The 19,877-nt window shown below is 47.2% G+C and overlaps 1 protein-coding gene across 6 annotated transcripts in view; it reads left to right on the forward strand.

Moving 5' to 3' along the window:
- The window catches only part of LOC105564923 (teneurin-a), a 348,995-nt gene that overhangs the window by 320,415 nt on the left and 8,703 nt on the right, over positions 1 to 19,877 (forward strand). For 5 of the 6 annotated variants that reach the window (XM_012017701.1, XM_012017705.1, XM_012017703.1 and 2 more), the window contains 13 exons: positions 146 to 804; positions 890 to 1,103; positions 2,824 to 3,088; positions 4,561 to 4,691; positions 4,869 to 5,015; positions 5,300 to 5,507; positions 9,261 to 9,287; positions 13,896 to 14,015; positions 16,526 to 16,710; positions 17,167 to 17,309; positions 17,582 to 18,240; positions 18,343 to 18,578; positions 18,752 to 19,857. In XM_012017701.1, coding sequence (XP_011873091.1) covers positions 146 to 804; positions 890 to 1,103; positions 2,824 to 3,088; positions 4,561 to 4,691; positions 4,869 to 5,015; positions 5,300 to 5,507; positions 9,261 to 9,287; positions 13,896 to 14,015; positions 16,526 to 16,710; positions 17,167 to 17,309; positions 17,582 to 18,240; positions 18,343 to 18,578; positions 18,752 to 19,857 — 4,100 coding nt within the window. The remainder of the gene's footprint in view (positions 1 to 145; positions 805 to 889; positions 1,104 to 2,823; positions 3,089 to 4,560; positions 4,692 to 4,868; positions 5,016 to 5,299; positions 5,508 to 9,260; positions 9,288 to 13,895; positions 14,016 to 16,525; positions 16,711 to 17,166; positions 17,310 to 17,581; positions 18,241 to 18,342; positions 18,579 to 18,751; positions 19,858 to 19,877) is intronic. The other variant, XM_012017704.1, reaches the window with a different exon arrangement.

The following is a 19,877-nucleotide window of genomic DNA, read 5'->3' on the forward strand; positions in this document are numbered from 1 at the left end:
CCAAGTTCTAGCACCGTGGACGCAGGCCTTAAGAGACTCTTCCTTCTTAAAGAGTCTACTAAATGTTATATTATGTCGTCCCGCGACTTTCTTAATGCTACTGTGTTATCGAATGCGTCGTTATTGTCGCGTCTCTCCCTCGCAGAATCCCTGCCAACGAGCACGGCGGAGCATTCGAGCGCCGCGGACAGCGCCGGTGATCAGCAGAGCGACCCGCAGATACAGCAATCGGCGCAGCAGTGGCCGGCCGTGCTCGAGCTGCAGGCCTACAACGTCGCGCACTCCGCCGTTATTCAGCCGTATCACTTCTGGAACACGGAGTTCCGCAACAAGCAGCCGGCGTTCATCAGGCTGAACTTGACTCTGCCGTGGGGCGCGAATTTCGCGGTCTACGGCAGGCGGAACGTCGCGCCCAGCGTCACGCAGTACGACTTCGTCGAGTTCGTCAAGGGCGGCAGAGTGGTCCACAGGCTGAAGAGGGACATCACCGCGGAGGCCGTCAGCTTTATGCAGTCCAGCAGCCCGCAGGACGTGCGGGTGGAGCGCGCGGCGCAGCCGGTCGCGCCCTACCAGCACGTGCTCATCAAGAGGACCATCGTGGAGCCGCTGATGGTCAACGTCAGTCTGCTGCAGTACTTCGACACCGGCGACTGGTTCCTGTCCGTGTATAACGACGAGTTGCAGCCTTACAAGGTCACCCTGGTCGTGACGGAGGCGGAAGGTGTCTCCACTACGTGTCCCAACGACTGCTCCGGACGTGGATCGTGCTACCTGGGCAAGTGCGACTGTATAGACGGATATCAGGTGCGTTTCTGCGCAATTATTCTTTAAGTTGCTCGACTATGTATCCACCCGAAGAGGCGAGGGACTAAGGAGACGGAACTTGCAGGGTGCTGATTGCAGCAAGAGCGTATGTCCGGTTTTGTGTTCGTCTCACGGACAATACGGCGGTGGTATGTGCCACTGCGAGGAGGGCTGGAAAGGCGCGGAGTGCGACATACCGTTAGGCGACTGCCAAGTTCCTGATTGCAATCAGCATGGCCAGTGCGTTAGAGGATCCTGCGTCTGTAATCCCGGCTGGAAGGGCCCCTTCTGCGACGAACGTAAGTTGGCGCCGGATACAATTTCGGGAATTGTTTGCCCCCGAATTAGATATGTATTTTCTTACGCGGATGAAAAATGGAAAAGGATGGACAGTATTCTGGCGGATCGGCTTAAAATGAATATCCGAGCTGCGATTCGCGAGAGCGTTGGCGTTGCATTGCAAATGCGCGCGATATCGCGACACATATTTCAGCCTTAAAAACGGCTTAGCGGAAGTCACGGGCGACGGAAAACGTTTACCTCGAACATCTATTTCTGCCCCCCCGGATCGTTATTTCTTCATGTTTGTCACAGCACCATTAATTTTCCCATAATTCAAGCGTACGTCCTGGCCCTCTATCCGGGGAGATTCAAGATATTAGTAATGCAGAGTCCCCGCCGGTGGAGAACACAGCCGGCCTGTGTACAACCTATAATTAATGCACGCGGAGTTCTCCAAATTTACATATGGGTCAAGCCATGCCAATTCGGTGCGACAATTAGTTTCGTATTGTTTCGCGGGAATTTGAATAATACACGGGCGCGCGCGCGCGCGGCACGCAGCTGCGTTCGATACGTTATAATTTCGCACACCCCGGAATTTCCGGGGACTGAGTGACGTACGATATAAATGACGAGATTATTCGCCGGGAACGAGACACTTCGTCTCTGACATTCTCACGGTCCTCGTTAGAGATACGCTCGCCCGTCGCTTTTTCCTAAACGCAGACGAAAACGGTATTAGTTCCACGTCAGTGGAATATGTCAGCTCCAATCGTAAGAACGATAAATTCGACGAGCGGAAACGGATTTGCATTAGTCGCGACGCGACGGCAAATGAGAGCTAACTCGCGAATAAGAATCCAAATCGAGAGACCGGGGCTATTTAACTTTTAAGGGGATGTTGGTGTGTTTCTGCACTCTCGGCACTCTTATCTCTATATCTCTTACGTACATTTGTTTGATCATTTACTTATAGTGCACCTTATGTCAGTTCCCGACGGACTCGCTCTCAGTTATTCCGAGTGAGCGCTAATTCGTTAAAACTATCGTTTCTCTTGTCGCGAGCGACTTAGAAATTGATGTCTCGGCATTTTTACCGAAGGCAGCTCGTTCCGCGGAAACATTCTGTATGTACCATTAAATACGCTTAATGGTATCATACTTCAACGCCCAATTTATCGCGTTCCGCGTTTCCGGCGTTCCACGGCGGCGCGCGAACGCACCTGCCAGGTTCTAATGAAAACGAACAAATCTATGATCCCGTTCGATCAACGTCGCGCATACATAATGCAAGAAGAATCCGCCCAGGAATTCCCCTCATCTCTCGCGTCCCGTGTATACGTATAACGCGGCACAGCAGACGCGGGCGACGCGGCCCGCGACGCCGCCGCCGCCGCCGCCGCCGCCGCTGCCGCTGCGCCGAGGACGCTCCGGAATTAAGTTTCATAATTTCCCCGGGGCAGGTGGGATCCGCGGGAATAATGCAATTGTTCCGATGCCATAATTTAAAAAGTTGGTCCATTCGTCCACGCCATGGATGCAATCAGCGGCGTCCGGGCGTGACGGGCGAGGGCGGACGGGGAGGATGGGCTCTGATAACTGACGGGACGCGCTCACCCCGCGAGCGGCTGGCGGCTCCGGCCCGCTTCGCGAAGCGGAGCTCCGGCTCGCGGCGAACGCGTGGAAACGCGACAGTTCCTGATCTAACGACCCCGTGCTCTCTCTCTCAATTTTCAGCCGACTGCTCCGACCCGAATTGCAGCGGCCACGGCGCCTGTGTCTCCGGCAAGTGTTACTGCAAGGCCGGCTGGCAGGGCGAGCGGTGCAATCAGGTCGATCAGCAGGTGTACCAGTGTCTACCCGGCTGCTCCGATCACGGCACGTACGACCTCGAATCTGCGGCCTGCGTTTGCGAGGAGCATTGGACCGGCGTCGATTGCTCGCAGCCGAGCTGCGGTCTAGACTGCGGACTTCACGGGTCCTGCGAGCAGGGCCGCTGCAAGTCAGTATACCACATAGATGCGCACGTACATACATCGTACCTTTATATATATATGTGTGTGTGTATATCGTCGTCCTTTATGGGCCCTCCGCGGGGGTGTGTCGAGACCGGGATTCCAAAATTGGGTTACCCGTTGGCGCAACCGGCGCGGCACCGCAGCCAACAGCCGCTCTTTCTCTTCTCTCTCTCGCTCTCGCTTCGGGATTGAGCGAGGAAAGTGACGCGTGTCTCGATGCCCGGGTCGTTTTTCTTCGGATTAAAGGAATTCCATGCGACCCCGATTCGCTTCTCTGCCATATGACGCCCGCACCTCGCGCAAGATCATTGTTTAATGCGGGAGATTTGCGGAATTGTGCGGACGTGACGGCCATTTACGCGCTCTCGGCGCTTCATAGAGCGTGACGTGCGAGCTTTTTGCAACTTTTACGACTGGAATAGATTACCGGGTAATTCCGCGTCGAAGAGTGAGAAACGTCGTAAAGTTTTCAGCGACGAATGCACGGGGGAGGCACGTCGCGGGGCATTTAACAGTAATCCCGCGCTCGCGGGGGAAGGCGAGAGAGTAACGTTTTGTCGGGACATTGAAATATTGTGGGATAGATGTGGGCGAAGAATGGCCTAAAAATGAGTAAATTGCTCGCCGGGATCGCGGGCACAAAAGTTGAGGCTAAAAAGGTGAAAAATTGCGAGAAAAAGGCTCTGTCTTACGAGGCGCCAACTTATCACAACTCGAAGGACCGTCCTCGTCCCTTCCTACTTTCCTTTGTCAGAATCAAGGACGCGGGAGAGGATCTCCTTTCTCATATTCTAAAGCTGACGCCTCTCGTCTACCACCTCTTCCCCCCCCCCCACCCCTCTCCCCCTCCTCCCCGCTCTCCCGTTCCGTCCCCGAGAGTTGGCGTAAAAGAGGCTCTAAGTGCAAAAAGTTCCTCACTACGGCGGAACAACTTCGGAACTCGGTTCAAACTCGCATTTTTTATTGCAGCCGCGGTATAAACGGCGAGAAATTATTTTACGTTCGGCGATACCGCCGTTTAACATAACGAATCCTGTTAGAAGCATTTGCGTATGCGGGTGTTACGAAGTACGATGCGATTAGCGCGACAAGATCGCCAGTTCCCTCGCACTCGTCGTTTTTATCTCGCGAAATTCGATCGTTAAGCGAAAAGCGAGTCGAGTCCGCGGGCCTGTAAGGCCGGTTCTACATTGGTCGCATCGTAGTGTCGCAAGGGTCGTAGACTGGTTCTAAAGCCTCCGCTACAATGATTCTCGGTTCTGTCTACAATGGTCGTAGTCGCTCGATAAGAATTGACCAATCGCAGTCGATTATTCTTACGACTACGACCATTGTAGACAGAACCGAGAATCATTGTAGCGGAGGCTTAATTCAACGCTATGATTTGCGACGCTTGCGACGATATGATACGATCAATGTAGAACTGGCCTAAGATGCGAGACGTGCGTGTTTTCAGATGCCACGACGACTGGACCGGGACGAAGTGCGATCAGAAGCCGTGCGACTCGCGCTGCGCCGAGCACGGCCAGTGCAAAAATGGGACCTGCGTGTGCAGCCAAGGCTGGAACGGAAGGCACTGCACATTACGTACGTAAAATAGGAGATTACGGCCCCCTCGTGATAAATTCGGTGCTTTGCCTTGCACGAGCGTATATATCTCGCCGCCGTTAATAAGCTCCCCGATACGAGGCGGCGTAATATCATTTTTCAATAATCGATTACTCGGTCGCAATTATTGAAAATGCTTCCCTGTCTCTTTAATAGCCGGATGCGAGAATGGATGCAGCCGCCACGGATTGTGCACTCTGCAGGACGGCGAATACAGCTGCGAATGCTCGACCGGGTGGGCCGGCAGAGATTGCAGCATACGACTCGAATTGGAATGTAATGATTACGTTGACAATGACGAAGGTAAGTCCTCGAGTAACTCGGCATTAAATCGACGCTGATTAATGGCACACCATTGCTCATCTGTATCTAACGGATATTATTCTTGCCAAGTCGGGTAGGGGGGGGAGGGACTGAGATGGGCACTGTCACGGCAGCAAAATATTAATTGCATTCAGCATAGCCAAATCTACGCTTGTGATTATTCATATCCGATCTCCCGTTGTGAAAAGGCTCGTTTGAAAAGTAGAATCTCATTGACCGACGAGACGTGCTCGGGCGGATATCTAATAGATTGTCTTTCTCAGATGGCATGATGGACTGCTCTGACAGCGAGTGCTGCTCGCACGAAACTTGTTCAGAACATATCATGTGCCTTGCTAGTAATAATCCCGTGGACGTTCTCCTCCGCAAACAACCGCCCAGCGTCACCGCGTCCTTCTATCAGCGGGTCAAGTTCCTCGTCGAGGAGAACAGCGTACAGAGCTACGCCCACATGGACGAGTACACGGAAAGGTAAGATCGATCATTTCCACCCGGACGGATTAAAATTCGAATTAGAATTCGCTTACAATTAGTCTCTTACTTTCGTAAGATAAGCGAGAGTGACGTGTTCGAACGACCGAGAACTCGCCATTTCTCCGTTAAATTTCTCGCAGATCTTCCGCGCAACGTACGCGGGTGTGTCTCTTTCTCTCTATCTTTTATTTTCGCATTAATGCGTTAGAGGAAACAGAAGGGAACACGGGCAACGACTCGGTCGATCGTAAACGTTACACATATGACATTTAATGAAGATAAAATAGCATAGCTGCGTGTCATAGTTTGGCCTTTTTACGACTTTCATGCCGCCGCGCATTACTTTTCTCGGTTTTCTCGTTAGCCAGAAACACACGCGTATCATCGTGTTTGGTTCAGCACTTTGGTTCCTTTTTGGTACGGCACGCCGTGAATTTGCCTTCGACGTATGCAGTGAAACGTCCTGAAAAGCGTTATTAATGTCAAAATTGCAGTTTACAGGACTGACAAATTTTATGTGCGAAAAATACAATATATCGCGTCACGCTGCACGCGGTTATCGAGTTATGAATATTATTATGTAACTTACGCGTTTCAATCTGTGGTAACGGTTTACGATGGGGTACATACTTTCTCATATTTATTTATTATATCTTTCTCTTTTATGTGTACATGTATAGGTATACATATATCGCATATGCGTGCACGATGGATGCGCACCAATAATTTCACGTGGATGGGACAAAGTTAATTAAAATATATTTTCAGCTTTGAATACGTATAACTTGTTTTTAATTTATTGTGGAGGCATAGCGTAAATTTTGTTTGCGAAATATACGTTTAATGCGGATACGATACAAGCCGTGCAAAATATGTTATAGTTGTACAAAATTTGATATTATGTAGAAATCTGCATATTTTCTATCCTGCTTTACAAATTGATAATAAGCGGAACTTAGTTCGAAAATGGTGGACAGTTTTGCGATAACAGTTAATAAATTCAGAAATCATTGTAGTCCTATCGTTATTTTGTACAATTTGCAGCACAATATAAATTATTTTGTCGATTAAACGTGTGACACGTCGAAACTATTGGTTCGCGAACGGACGTTATACGTCGCAAATATTGTTTAAATGAAGATACTGCGATTAATTATTCATTAAATTGATGTTTTCCCCATCGTGAGCGGCCATTGAACGCTACAAAAATTTGATCGAATCGTCATGAATCCACATCCGTAACAGCTGAAATATCAGGAGAGCCCCCGGTGGGTGACACCCTGCAACCCCCTAACCATCCTTTCCTAGTGTTTCACCCCTTTCCCCCCTCCGAATGCCAATTGTATCGATGATTACTCCGGAACCATTGCCAATCAAAGGTTTTCTGTTAATTAATCTCCGCATTTGCGATGTAAAGATTTCAGATGAACAATTTTAATTAAAGTTGTTAACAAAAGACTATGACAATAAAAAAGTGCATGTTAAATCAGTGAGATTTATCTTTATACAATCATTGAGTAAGAGATTATTACTTATTGCTTGTCTAGAAAGAAAATCGCCATTCAAAATTGTATAATAATTTTGCACAAGATGTTGCATATCTAACTTATAATTCGCGAATGTATAAAGTCACATTTCGCGTGAGATCAATTGAAATGACATTCTAAATGGAAAGACGTATATGGAAGGGATCGAAGGGAGAAGGCAAAATATAATTTTTTAAAAGTTTACATTTGAAAAGGCGTAAGAATTCCCTGATGAGACGAAATTTGGTTTATCCTCCTTTGTTCGGCACTGAAGAAGTGATTATCGATATGCGGCTTAGCTGGAAGAAGCCGCGACGGCACTTCGGGGGTATCGTGTATTTTGTCTAGTGTTTATCCTCTGTGTGTAGCCCTTTACCACCACCAGATTACCAATCACCCTACAGCCGAAGACCGAAAAATAAAGGCTCCGTTCTGCCTACGGACTGAATGACGAAAGTCTGCATAACGAGAATATGATAGAGACTTGCTTTTGTATTACCTTATTATTGGTTAATTGATTTCTCACGCGTTAATGTACTCTAGGCACTGTTCGTTATCGTCATAAAGTATATAACAGTACTCGGCCTACGCGCAATATAACTAACATATATAAGGAAGGACAGAATTTTCAAAATTGCTTTCCGACACCAATAATCTGGCCATTCGTTAAGCGATTACGAGGAAGGAGTTGATAGATAAAGCGTACGAATGGTTGAGTCAGACAGGCAGAAATGAAAACTCCCTTAACGAGAATTTGCAATTATCTGTGAAAGTCTGTGCAGAGAGCTATCGATGTCAAAGAGCACAAGCGCCATGACTCGCCCACTCGTAAAAGTATTTCTAGATATGGTAGACACAAGTTTGAAATTTCTTGTACCGTCTCCTTCTTTTTGCTCCGTGAAAACTTTGTATACGGTGCGTTATAATAAGGTCCATGTTGTCGAAGACTGTTCCAGAAGTCGAGCATTTAGAGCATTGTTTTTGTCCATTGTCCATTCGTCTCGTAATATATCGCTGGAATATCGATTACTATTCCGAGTATACACTCGCGGCTTGTCGACACTTGCACCCGTTTAAAACTTGCAACAATGGGATATTGTGTATTAATTAAGCTCTCAATTTAACTAAATTTAAATAACATTGGAATCCCCGCCGGATTATTAATAATGCTATGTCAGTTTTTATCGAGATATTTCAACGGTTATTTAAATGAATCATTATTGGGATGTCCGTCATCCGTTTTGAAAGTTTCCGAGTTCCATACGAGTGCTTGGACGTCACTTTTTCACTGTCAGAATTCTCGTATCTCCTTCGGGAGGCTATTTGCGTTAACACGATTTTTAGAGCACGCTCGCGCTCCAAACGAGAAAGATGCTCGCGGATACAAGCGCTCCGCCGTGAATCAGGTATTCAGACCGGCATTGAGGTTGCTCGGACAGCGTAATCAATATTCGAGAATCGTCCCTCAGCCCGGGCCCTACATCGACGCCGATGGAATCTCCTCTCGTTGTCCGGTCCGGGCGATCCTTTCGACCCTGGTTAGACCGAACTGATAAGAGTTTCCCTCGGTCTCGCTACGTCAGGGTGCCCGTGTCGAGGGTGCAGGCGTCACGGGGTACCATCCCCGGATCGAAAGGACGCCGTGTATTAACATGCGACCGGTTTATTCGGTCACTCGTTTCTCTGGGCCCTATATATATGTATACATCATTATATACATATGTGTATGCGTTGCGTAGTTTCCAACTTGTGTCTGTCACACTGTATACCACTCTATGTTGAATGAGTCCGGGAGTGACTGCGTTCATGTTGCGTGACTGGAAGGATCGCGTGTGTGATGGGTACGCTTGATTAGTGTGTGTCTACGTCTATTGTTTCTGTAATGGCGTGCGGAACATTGCGAGGAGCACTCGAAGGGCTCTCCGTGCCGGTCCAGCCGGGACGGAGCCGCGGGGGGGGCGCCGCTCGCTCCCGGATCGCGACCGGGGAGATTCGCGGCGGACGGTTTTTAAACGCGCGCGCCTGGTCGGTTAAACGCACGCAATCGCGCTCGCAATTATAAAGAATAGAGAACCAAAAAAAAAATTGCCGTTTCGGAGGCAATTGCTCGGAGATACCGATTGCTCGCGCAATGCTGCGCACGCGCCTCCGTTTTTTGCCCGCAAACGCGGGTTCTGTGACCGTGGTAACGCCCTTTCTTCTCGTTGGTTTTTCCCACACGTAGTACGTTCTGGAGTTCCTTTACACCGCGGTAAGTTGCAGCTCAAGCTCTCGCTAATCGTTCATTATCCAAAAGAATAAAAAAAAAAAAAAGAAAGAACAAAGTATCATCTATTGCTCGTTTCGCTCGTACATTCATCTTACATGTCTTTCGTATGACCCATTAATATGTAACACTTATGTATTTATATATCGAATCCTTAGCCTGTGCCTTTACACTGTCATTACTTTCCTACATTTCGTTCTCTCTGTCTCACACACACTCTTTCTCTTTCTCTCTCTCTTTCTCTCTCTCTTTCTTTCTCTCTTTCTTTCTGCCGTCCTTGTTTTTATCGCCGTCCATATAACAGCCTGTTATCATTTCTCATTATACGAATATTTGCGTTTCGCCAAATGTTTGATCACGTCTTTGCTTATTTGTCACTCATCTCGTTCATCCGACACCACCCCCTGTTCTACTTCTTCCGCTCTCTTTCTCTCTCTCTCTCTCTCTATCTTTCTCTATCTATCTCTCTTTCTCTCTTTCACTTCTCTCGCCTCTATCTACCTGTCTGACCTATCTGTCTTTATTCACTTTCGCGCCCCATGGCCACGCTCGCGTTGATGATACGTACAGGAGATGAGTCGTCGACAGTTTTTGCAGCGGTTTATCCCGCTCGAGGTAGCGCCGCGTGCGGGCGCGTCTCTCTCGTCGGGTTTCCGTCTATATTTTTATAAAAATAGTCGAATACATGTTCGCAATAAAACCGCCATGGACTTCGAAAAAACATACGAACGAGAAACAATCCTCCTGGTATTGATATCGAATTTACAACAAATATTCGGTAACCTACTTTTTTAAAATCCTCTTTGTGGAACACTCTCTCTTGTTTTGTGTAAAATCCACGTCGGAAATAGATCCAGGGCGAAGTTTAATCATACAAAGAGAAAGAGAGAGAGAGGGGGGGGGGGAGGGGGCGGGCGGGAAGGAAACGGAACGCTCTAAAAATGACCGCTGTCTAATCCCGAAGATTCTATATGCCGTTTCCTCTTTATATTACGACATACAGAATCTCTCGTTATCTTCTATCTCGCTTATAAATACATATACATATAATGCTTGTACGCATCATCCGTGGCGCCTGTCCATGGGCAAGAGCTCTTCACGTATACATTAAAGTCAACCGTACGAATTGTCTCTGTGTTATCTGTGATATGTCGTCAGATTGTTGTCTTCCCCTTTCTGTTATGTCTTGTCTTCTTGTCCCTTAGATGCGTTAGCCATATGACTGATATACATAATAGTATGTTACGAGTCGTATACTTACGAACCTGGTCTTGTGTTGTTTGTGTTTGCCAGGCTTGCACTTTATGTACCATCCTGTCGAACTTGTCTTATAGTGAACGTCCTAGCATTTTACACGAACGCTGACCTTATTGCGCGCCTCTTGCGTGAACGACTCTGTTGCGTTCTTTTTATTATACCGTTCCTTTTTCTATCATATATTATTATATATATTATATATATATACATACGATACGAACACGAGATAAAATAACAAGTGTACATGTTCGCTTTCTGTTCTATCGACGGATCGGCAAGTATTGCTAATCGGCACCGTACAGTTCATGATGAAGGACCCCAAAGGACCGTCTCTCCTTGTCCCTTGTCTGCGTCTATCACCTGTCTAAAATGTGCCAATGACCCGACACCAACGCCCTGTGTCTGTCTTTATCCGATATCCGAGGAAATCGAAACCCACCGAGAAGATCACACCCAGACCTGGCCAATCCCAAGCTCTACCTCGTCCGTCTGTCCCCGAGATTCCCGCTTCACTAACTTAACGATGCTTCTTTCTGGAACGCGGAGTACTTACTGAAAACGACCAACGTTTGCTAATTCCGCTGAGATCGTTTCGATTAAAAATCCGCGGTCTCTCGTGTGTCTTGGTATTTCTCCGAGATTGGTCCTCGACGTCCTCGTTCGCGCGAGAACGACGGAAGAGAGGCGAGAGGAGGGGGAAAGAGAAAAGACAGATGAACCGAGAGAAAGACTCACGACAGAGAAAGAGAATGAGGTCGCCGATGATTATTCGCTCGTAAAATTCAGCGGGAAGACAGAGAGAGAAAAAAAAAGAGAAAAGAATAACGCAGAATGAAAAAAAAGAGTAAGCTAGATTAATAATTCCTAACGGCGTTAGGTGCGCGTCGCGCGTGTACATTCTCTTCTTTCGTTATTTGCATATAGGTTGACTACGACTGCCTTTAGAGATCTCGGTGCATTCGAGCATCATCCGTTTTTCTTTTTCTGTTTATCATTCACTATGGGTTTGGACGTACAGTAGTGACGACTGTGCCTGCCACCTTGCTATGCTCGCACTTGGAGGATCAGCGCCCGCCTCTCCGGCACAGTTTGATCTCCAAGCCACTCGAAACGAAGGCACGATCAGTGATCGAAACCGGCAGCAATTTCGCGTTTCGTTTCTTTGCACACGCGGAAATGCGCGTCTGCGTTTGCTCGCGATGGCAGAAAAGTGACAATTGGCCAAGAATATGGAATCAAGATGAATTATTGAGAAACATTACGGTTATTCTTGTAATTTGAAGATTGTTAAGTATCCTATGTAAAATTCAACTACTTCATTCTTGCAAAAATGAAAATACACATTTTTATATCGCATGAAAGCAATCGGATATTATTATCAGCTTAAATGCAACAATCGTACTTCTGTGAAGAATTGCGTGAGAATGTTATTATATCATACAAGGAATTTTTCTCGATTCTTTTAATCACACGAGTAATTATTCAGCAGGCTATTACTGGTTCGGATAAGTTACAGACGTGCTTTAGCTGTTTGTAAAAAGTTAACAGAACCGTCGCTGATTTCCGGCGCACTTTCGTACCCAACTGAGCAGAAACTGACCTCGTTGAAATAATCCCGGTTTCGATCCCTGAAAGCATCCGTGAAATCTGCGATAATCGCGACAATTGGATACGGTCGGTGGTCCAACGTACCATATGTTAGGTGACGACGCGGCCATCGGCGTTCGCGCGCAGCGTTGGGGACACGCGTGATCCTCCAAGAACGAATAATGCCCCCATACGCAATCCCTTAGAGACTGATAAATATATATATCTATATATATATATCTACATACCGAATGCATATAAATGGGTATATAGCTTGTTACACGACGCGGGGGATCGTAGCTCATGTCGCACGTGCCGCGTTACACTCGTTACCCAACGGGCGGTGTAACAAGCTACGTACACACATGCGACGTGTCGCATATATCTCTTATATACATTATATATATATTATCTACGTACCTATATACATCGACCTCATTATATTCAGCACTACACGAATCGCTTAAAATATTCAGCTTGAAACATTCCAACTTTCTCTCGCCGAGAGTCCAGCCTCCCTGGTCTCGTACATCCATTTCTTTCTTGCCCCCCTCCAGACCCCGTCCACGAAAAGTTCATATGATACGTCTATTATTATATTACATATTACATATCTCACGCCTACTACGTATCTATATAACATGACTGCATGCCTTTTACTCTCTCACGAGATAATTTCCCTACGAATTTTCCCCTCCGTCCCCCGCTCCCGTCCACCCGCTTCGGGACCAAGTATTATGTCTTCTCTCTTTCTCTCTCTCTCTCTTTCTTTTTTTTTCTCATCTTTTTTCCACCCTTTTTTCTGGTCTCTGAAAATCCTGAAAGTCAGTGCCGAGAAGAATGTTCCCGCCTCGCTGCCATCGCCACCACCGCGAATGCTGATTTTCGCGAGCACAATGCATCGTCGACGCACTGCGCGTGTTCCGCTGCCCCCGCCGTCCAACCCCCCCACGACCCGTGCCGCCCCGTTCCGCCACCCCTTCGCCTACGCGGCATTGTTCTATTTGTAAAATCAATTTGTATCGCTCCTCGATTCAGCCAGAGGCATTAGCTTCCCTTGTACGTGGCAATGCGGCCGTCGAATGTCGGCCGAATGGAGTTGCGGATTGTATTGGCAGCGAAGTGAGAATATTGGATCGCATTGAACCGTTGACCGCGGAAGCTGATTTAACAGGCGAAATCGATTGCTCGCGTCCGCGCCCGCGTAAAGACACCGGTCGTGCACCCGCCGAGTAGTACGATCGCATTACCCGTTAATTAGGCGGGCACTAAGTGGGTATTAACAGTGCCGCCGTTGTTCGCGGTGGGATCGCGGAAAATTGAATCGTGACATAATTCGAACGTATACCTGCGGGATCTTATGAAAATGTTAAGTGTATCAATGATTGCGAAAATAATTAAATTTAAAATTGCTCGAGCGTTTATTTGAAGATCGAAAGCCCCGAGCGAACATTTATTATAGAGTCCACGGTGGTATTCGCGCGATTGGGTATTCCGAAACTTAATTCCGGTACATTCGTATTTAAGTTACGAACAATGTTCCGACGGAACGCTATGAAAATTCAAATGATTTTTCCAAAATTGCACTACCTTCGCTTCAACCGCGCGCACCGATCGAAATTGCATTCCGATCGTAGACAGATGTAAATTGTGAGAATGCTTCGTTTTAAATCAGCATTGCGCGGATTAATGGGTCGACGAAACGATCCCGCTTCGGTGGACCCCCGATATATCTGTAATTTGTAACAGTCGAGTTGCGGTGATGCGAGGCCAAGTTGTTACCGAACAAGGACTCGGAATAGTAGGCATCAGAGTGTCCGTGGACAGGGACTCGCGCTTCGGATTCACCTTGACCAGAGCGGACGGATGGTAAGGATCAATATTCCATTTACACCTTATTACCCAGTGTCGTACAGTGACTTCTATTCAATTGTCATGTATCACAATTATTACTTCTTTTTTTTTCGTTAAGTAAAATAATGAAATTAACACATTCGCAGCCGCTGACGTAACGCTACGTCACGTGCTATTTTAAATCCGGTTACCACTGACGTAACTTTATGTCGTTTGATATTTAGAAAAGGCAGATAGCTTTGTGATTCGTAGTTTCAAGGGGTTACAAGCGTGATATTATAATGTGACTTTTTTTCATTTTTATTCCCACTGAAATGTCAGAATCCTGCGGCAACCAGCTGTAGATTTTTGTAAATTGCACGTGGCTCCCGGTTTTAGATCGCGCTGTGAAAGTGTTAATTGAAATACTTAAATGCCAAAGACAAATTAATTTTTAAGGCACTGGCGCATTTGAAAGAAGAAATAGGTCGATTATGATAGTGCGCTCCGATATTCGTATGTTATGCGGCGAAAAACCTCGTCGTTTCTCTTAGCCTAAAGAGTCGGATGAAATTCCGGAATTGAAATAATTTCATGAATGCGTGTAAATGATATAAATGATTTTAAACGTGCATTCTGGTTTGTCCCTAATAGATATGGTAATGGATAGTAATTCGTATTAATAATTCGCCATTACACACGTAGAGGCAATTATGCCGTTCGTATTTTAAGCCGATGTAGTTATTACTGCGGCATAATATTATTTTGAAAGAGGGATTTGCACGATTAATGACAGACATCCATAACGTAAATGACGGATACCACGAGCGTAATCCAGATTATTATATATGCATTACCATCGCGCTCTGAGAACATTTAAGAGCGTAATCTCAAATCCGTATCTGCTAATTGCTAATTATTCTCGAGTGTCGTGCGTGAAACAAGTGGGTCATGCTATCGTGGATAATATATTAGCGGCGATAGAAAGGGATTCGTGGAAAGAGTTGCGCCCGTTGTTACACCCGTTTACAGTATAGCGGCGGCGAACGTGCGCGCGCGCGCGCCGCCGTCATCATCGCCGTATTAGCATTTGCACATGCGATGAGCACGACATGTAGGGCCGGGGTTGGATGTCCTGCGCGATAGTATCAAGGCTGCATTGTAATGAAAGGGGGTGGTAGGGGGATGTAGTCGGCAACGACTACATCAGGCGAGGGTATACAGCAATCCTGGCGAGAATAATTCTGAAACAGGAAAGCGGAGGAGTTGGGATACTAGACCGCATCAAAGCCCGAGCTAATGATGTCGAAAGCTTACTAATTACTCCGTGCAAACCTACGGTACCGCGGCTCGATCCGTGGCCCTCGGTGCATCGCGGGTCGTCGAAATGTGCGTTCGCATATCGACCGAATCTACTCGTTATGAAACTTTGTTTCGGGCATTCTCTTCCGATTTAATTCATATTAATCCAACGACCGGAACACCGCGCCTACTCGTAATTAATGTTCATAAATGCGAAATAACAAGCGCGTACGTATTATTCTATTCATTGACGCACCTTCAATTATAATATCGTTACAGCGCATTACAACTAAGATGAATTTTTCGGCGTACAACAATTTGACCGTGTATATTAATGCGAAATCTGATTTTACATTTTGCCAAGTTTTGCGCAACCAAAATTTTAATACGCGAAATCTCGCACAGAAGTGAAATATTAAAAATTATTTTGGTATAAGAGACGATCGGTCTCTCGGGATGTTTCATTTTATCTGAGAAAAATTGCCTTTGTAAACGTGTGTGTATATATGTGTGTATGAAAATTACTTCATAAATAGTTGAATGGCGACGTTAAATCTAACTACATTAATAATACAATAAGTACAGTGCTACTATAAATCCTGTTAAAAATGCTCTGCAGTTTTTGTTTCCGCGCTCCAACTTTCAGAGAAGCCAGTAATTTTATATGAGAAGGAATATTACTTCATTAAATTCCATAGCGTACTTTTGAATCTAGGTACAAACTTAAATAACGAACGAGCTGAAAGGGAGAAATTACAAAGCACGTATAAATAAAAATCTACTTCGTTCCATTGTTCGATAAATAGGGCTAGCACAATCATATAATAAGCCTTCTAGGAAAAGTTTTAAACTTACACATTGTTAATACTTTGAAAGCTATTACTGTTTTTTTTTAATAATTATTTATATTACATTGAAACTTTCATGCGGCTCTCTTCATTTTACATTTTAGAAAAGATGCGTCCATTTTGAATAGGAATATTTTTATTATTTGGCACAGCCGGGATACATTTTTCTGTGTGAGAAAATGTTTAAAAGAAATTGTATTATTCAACGATGCGCCGCGGTTAAAAAATTAATCAAACGGGACGGAGGGACTTTCAAGACGCGCGTTCCAATTCTAAGGTCTCGTCGGACATTCATTCTCGGATAAAGCGGGCGCACTATCTTGATCGACCTACGTCGGATCCTTACGTAATACCGGCGGCAATGGAGTTCGAAATGCATTTACGTACTTTGATCAGGTTCGACGTCCTGGTCAATGGCGGAGGCGCCGTGACGCTTCAATTCCAGCGCAGCCCCTTCAAACCCCTCACGAGGACCGTCTTCGTACCCTGGAATCAGATCGTGGTTCTGCCGCCCGTTGTCATGATACTGAGCAAGGAAGGCGAATCGTATAAATCTAACCAGCCACCGAGCCCGGCAGTTGGTAAGCATCTCCGAGCCTCGGATATGTATTACGGATTTTTTCCCTTTTTTCCGCTTTTTTTTTTTTAGTCGGTCGACCTGGTACACATATATCTCATCGTGTTACGTGTCGGATCGCGTTACCCATTAACGTCACAAACGTTTCGATAAACGCGCGCGTACGTGCTCGATCACCTGAAACCGATCCCGGCGTGCAGGGAAAAGAAGAGATAACAAAAGAAACGAATGGACATTTTTTGTATTATTTGCAAAAGTTCCGTTTGCGATGGTCCGCGTAATTTATTATTGCGCTCCGCGACCACGTCGGATCGGATCTCGCGCAGCCCGTTATCCGTGCATCTTCGCGGCGTTGTTTCCAGAGCTGTTGAACGTGTGTGCCGTCTTTGTTCCGTCCTTGAGTGTTATGCATTTTTGAGTTCCTTATCATTTACGGAATACAATATAATAGGCTTCCCAGGGATTTCAATGGGACTCTTTAGCGAGCACGGCCCGTGCTTGGAGCACGATCACGAGACGCTACGGCCAATTATCGTTAGCACGTGGATGCCGGAAAAAGTTGGCGGCTTGCCTGGCAAGAGCTTGGTCTTTGCCGAGAGCCAAGTAAGTTTCTACTTTGCGAACGATTTAATTGTAACACTCTCGTTGCGCCAATCGAAACAAAGTCTCGTAGTTGGGACGATGAAAATTTTGCATGACATAGTTACCTCGGTACCGATCTCAACGCGTCTGAACAGAAAGCGCGAGGCTTCGAAATGAGAACGAAAGAAGCAGTGTCGTCAAAGGACGACTGCACGAATGCACGAATGCAACAATATTTACGAGATTACAGCAGCGTGCGACCGCATTAACGCAACGTTAAACATCGCTTGCAGATCGTGCAGGAAAGCATCGCAATTCCGGGCTCCAATCTCCACTTGATGTATCAAAGCAGTCAGGCTGCGGGCTATCTCTCTACCGTGAGGATGCAACTGACCGGGCCGTTCATCCCGAAATCGCTGACGCACGTACACGTGCACGTGGAGATCGAGGGTTCGCTTCACACGAAAACGTACGAGGCCGACCCGAATCTGACGCACACGTTCGCTTGGAACAAGAGAAACGTTTACAAGCAGAAGGTGTACGGTGTGGCGCAGGCGAGGATCTCGATCGGCTATCAGCATTCCACTTGTCCGTCGGTGATATGGGAGACGCAGACGGCCACTTTGCAGGGATTCGACGTCGATATCTCCGATATCGGCGGCTGGGGACTCGACATCCATCACCATTACAACTTCCACGAAGGGATCCTGCAGAAGGGCGACGGCTCTACTCTACATTTCAAACAGTATCCGCGTACTGTGAAAGTAGTAATGGGCACCGGCCTCCAGAGAAGCTTGGTGTGTCAGAATTGCGATGGTCTCGCCAAGGACGCCAGACTCCTCACGCCGGTGGCACTCACCAGCGGACCCGACGGCAGCATATACGTCGGAGACTTCAATCTCGTGCGCAGAATCACGCCCGAAGGGAAGGTTTACACCGTCCTGATTTTGAGGTAATTCATTTTTCTCTCATTTTCTCTTTTCCGCAGGACTTTCCAGCCGAAGGCCCGGCGACGGTTCAAACCTAATCTGAACACGTATCCCATCTTTTACAGCGCTACTCAAGTGGCGTATCAGTATTATCTGTGTATCTCGCCGGCTGACGGACACTTGTATATCAGCGACCCGGAGAAACATCAGATATTGAAAGCCCTCTCGTTGGAACAAGTCCAAGATCCCAGCATTAATATCGAGCCCGTTGTCGGAAGCGGCGAGAGGTGTATCCCAGGTGACGAGGGTCATTGCGGTGACGAAGGTCAAGCCATCCATGCAAAATTGGCTCATCCCAAAGGTAACGGGCAAATTTCATTACGTCTGTCATTTTCTCAACAGGCGCTTGCGCCGTTGGGATTATTTCGAGTGATCTAAAGGATAACTTTGCGAAACGGCAAACCGAGAGATTTGTGAATTAAATAGCCGCTTGCAAAAGATTTTAAGGATGTGATTTTTTGTTGTAATCTACAGGAATCGCAATTGCGGCCGATAAAACGATGTACATTGCCGACGGAACGAACATCCGGGCCGTCGATCCTCGAGGTATCATACATACACTCGTGGGTCATCATGGTCATCATAATCATTGGTCACCCGCTCCCTGCATCGGAGCCATTCCCGCGCATCAGGCTCAGTTACAATGGCCCACCGGATTGACCCTGAGTCCGTTGGACGGATCCCTGCACTTCATCGACGACAGACTAGTCTTGAAGCTGACCAGCGACCTGAAGGTGCGCGTGGTCGCCGGCACGCCTCTTCACTGCACCAGCAACGCGAACAGCAACAACAACGGCAACGACGAACTGCCGAAACTGAACTCGTCGATGACGACGAGCCTGAAGAAGCCGGACGAGGTCCTCGGATCGGTGCTGGCCGTCGGTTTCAGTCCAACCGGCGAACTGTATATAGCGGATCGTGATTCTCACCGCGTCAACTCTATCAGGATCGTCGATTCCTCCGGGAAGATGTCGCACTTCGCGGGTCAGCAGCAGGAGAGACTGCGCGGTCAATGCGAGTGCAACAATACCACGCCCAGTACCAAGGACATGGACACGTGCACCTGCACGGACGATACCAGCAGCACCGAGACGCTCCTCTCGTCAAACGCCAAGTTCACCGCGATATCGGCCCTCGCGGTTTCGCCGGACGGTGTTCTGCACGTGGCCGATCAGGGCAGTCTTCACATCCTGGCTCTCCAGCCGTATCTTCCGAATCACGACGAGAACGGGGAGTTCCGCATCCCGTTTCCACCCTCGAACGAGATCTATGTGTTCAATCGCTACGGCCAGCACATCTCCACGAAAGACCTGACGTCCGGAAAGACTCGCTACTCCTTCCTGTACAGCAAGAACACGAGTTTCGGCAAGTTGTCCACGGTGACGGACAGCGCGGGCAATAAGATCCAGTTCCTGCGGGATTACAGTAGCGTTGTCAGCTCCATCGAGAACACTCAGGATCATAAATCCGAATTGAAAATCTCCGCGGTTGGATTCCTGGAAAAGCTGTCCGAACGCGGCAGGGCGGAGATCGCTTTGGGTTACGACGGCTCAACCGGTTTGCTCACCAGTCGATCAGGAGTAAGTTGCAAATTTTTATT

The sequence above is a fragment of the Vollenhovia emeryi genome, unplaced genomic scaffold, assembly GCF_000949405.1.
Source record: "Vollenhovia emeryi isolate VEMERY1.0 unplaced genomic scaffold, V.emery_V1.0 DF939158.1, whole genome shotgun sequence".
Taxonomy (NCBI): domain Eukaryota; kingdom Metazoa; phylum Arthropoda; class Insecta; order Hymenoptera; family Formicidae; genus Vollenhovia; species Vollenhovia emeryi.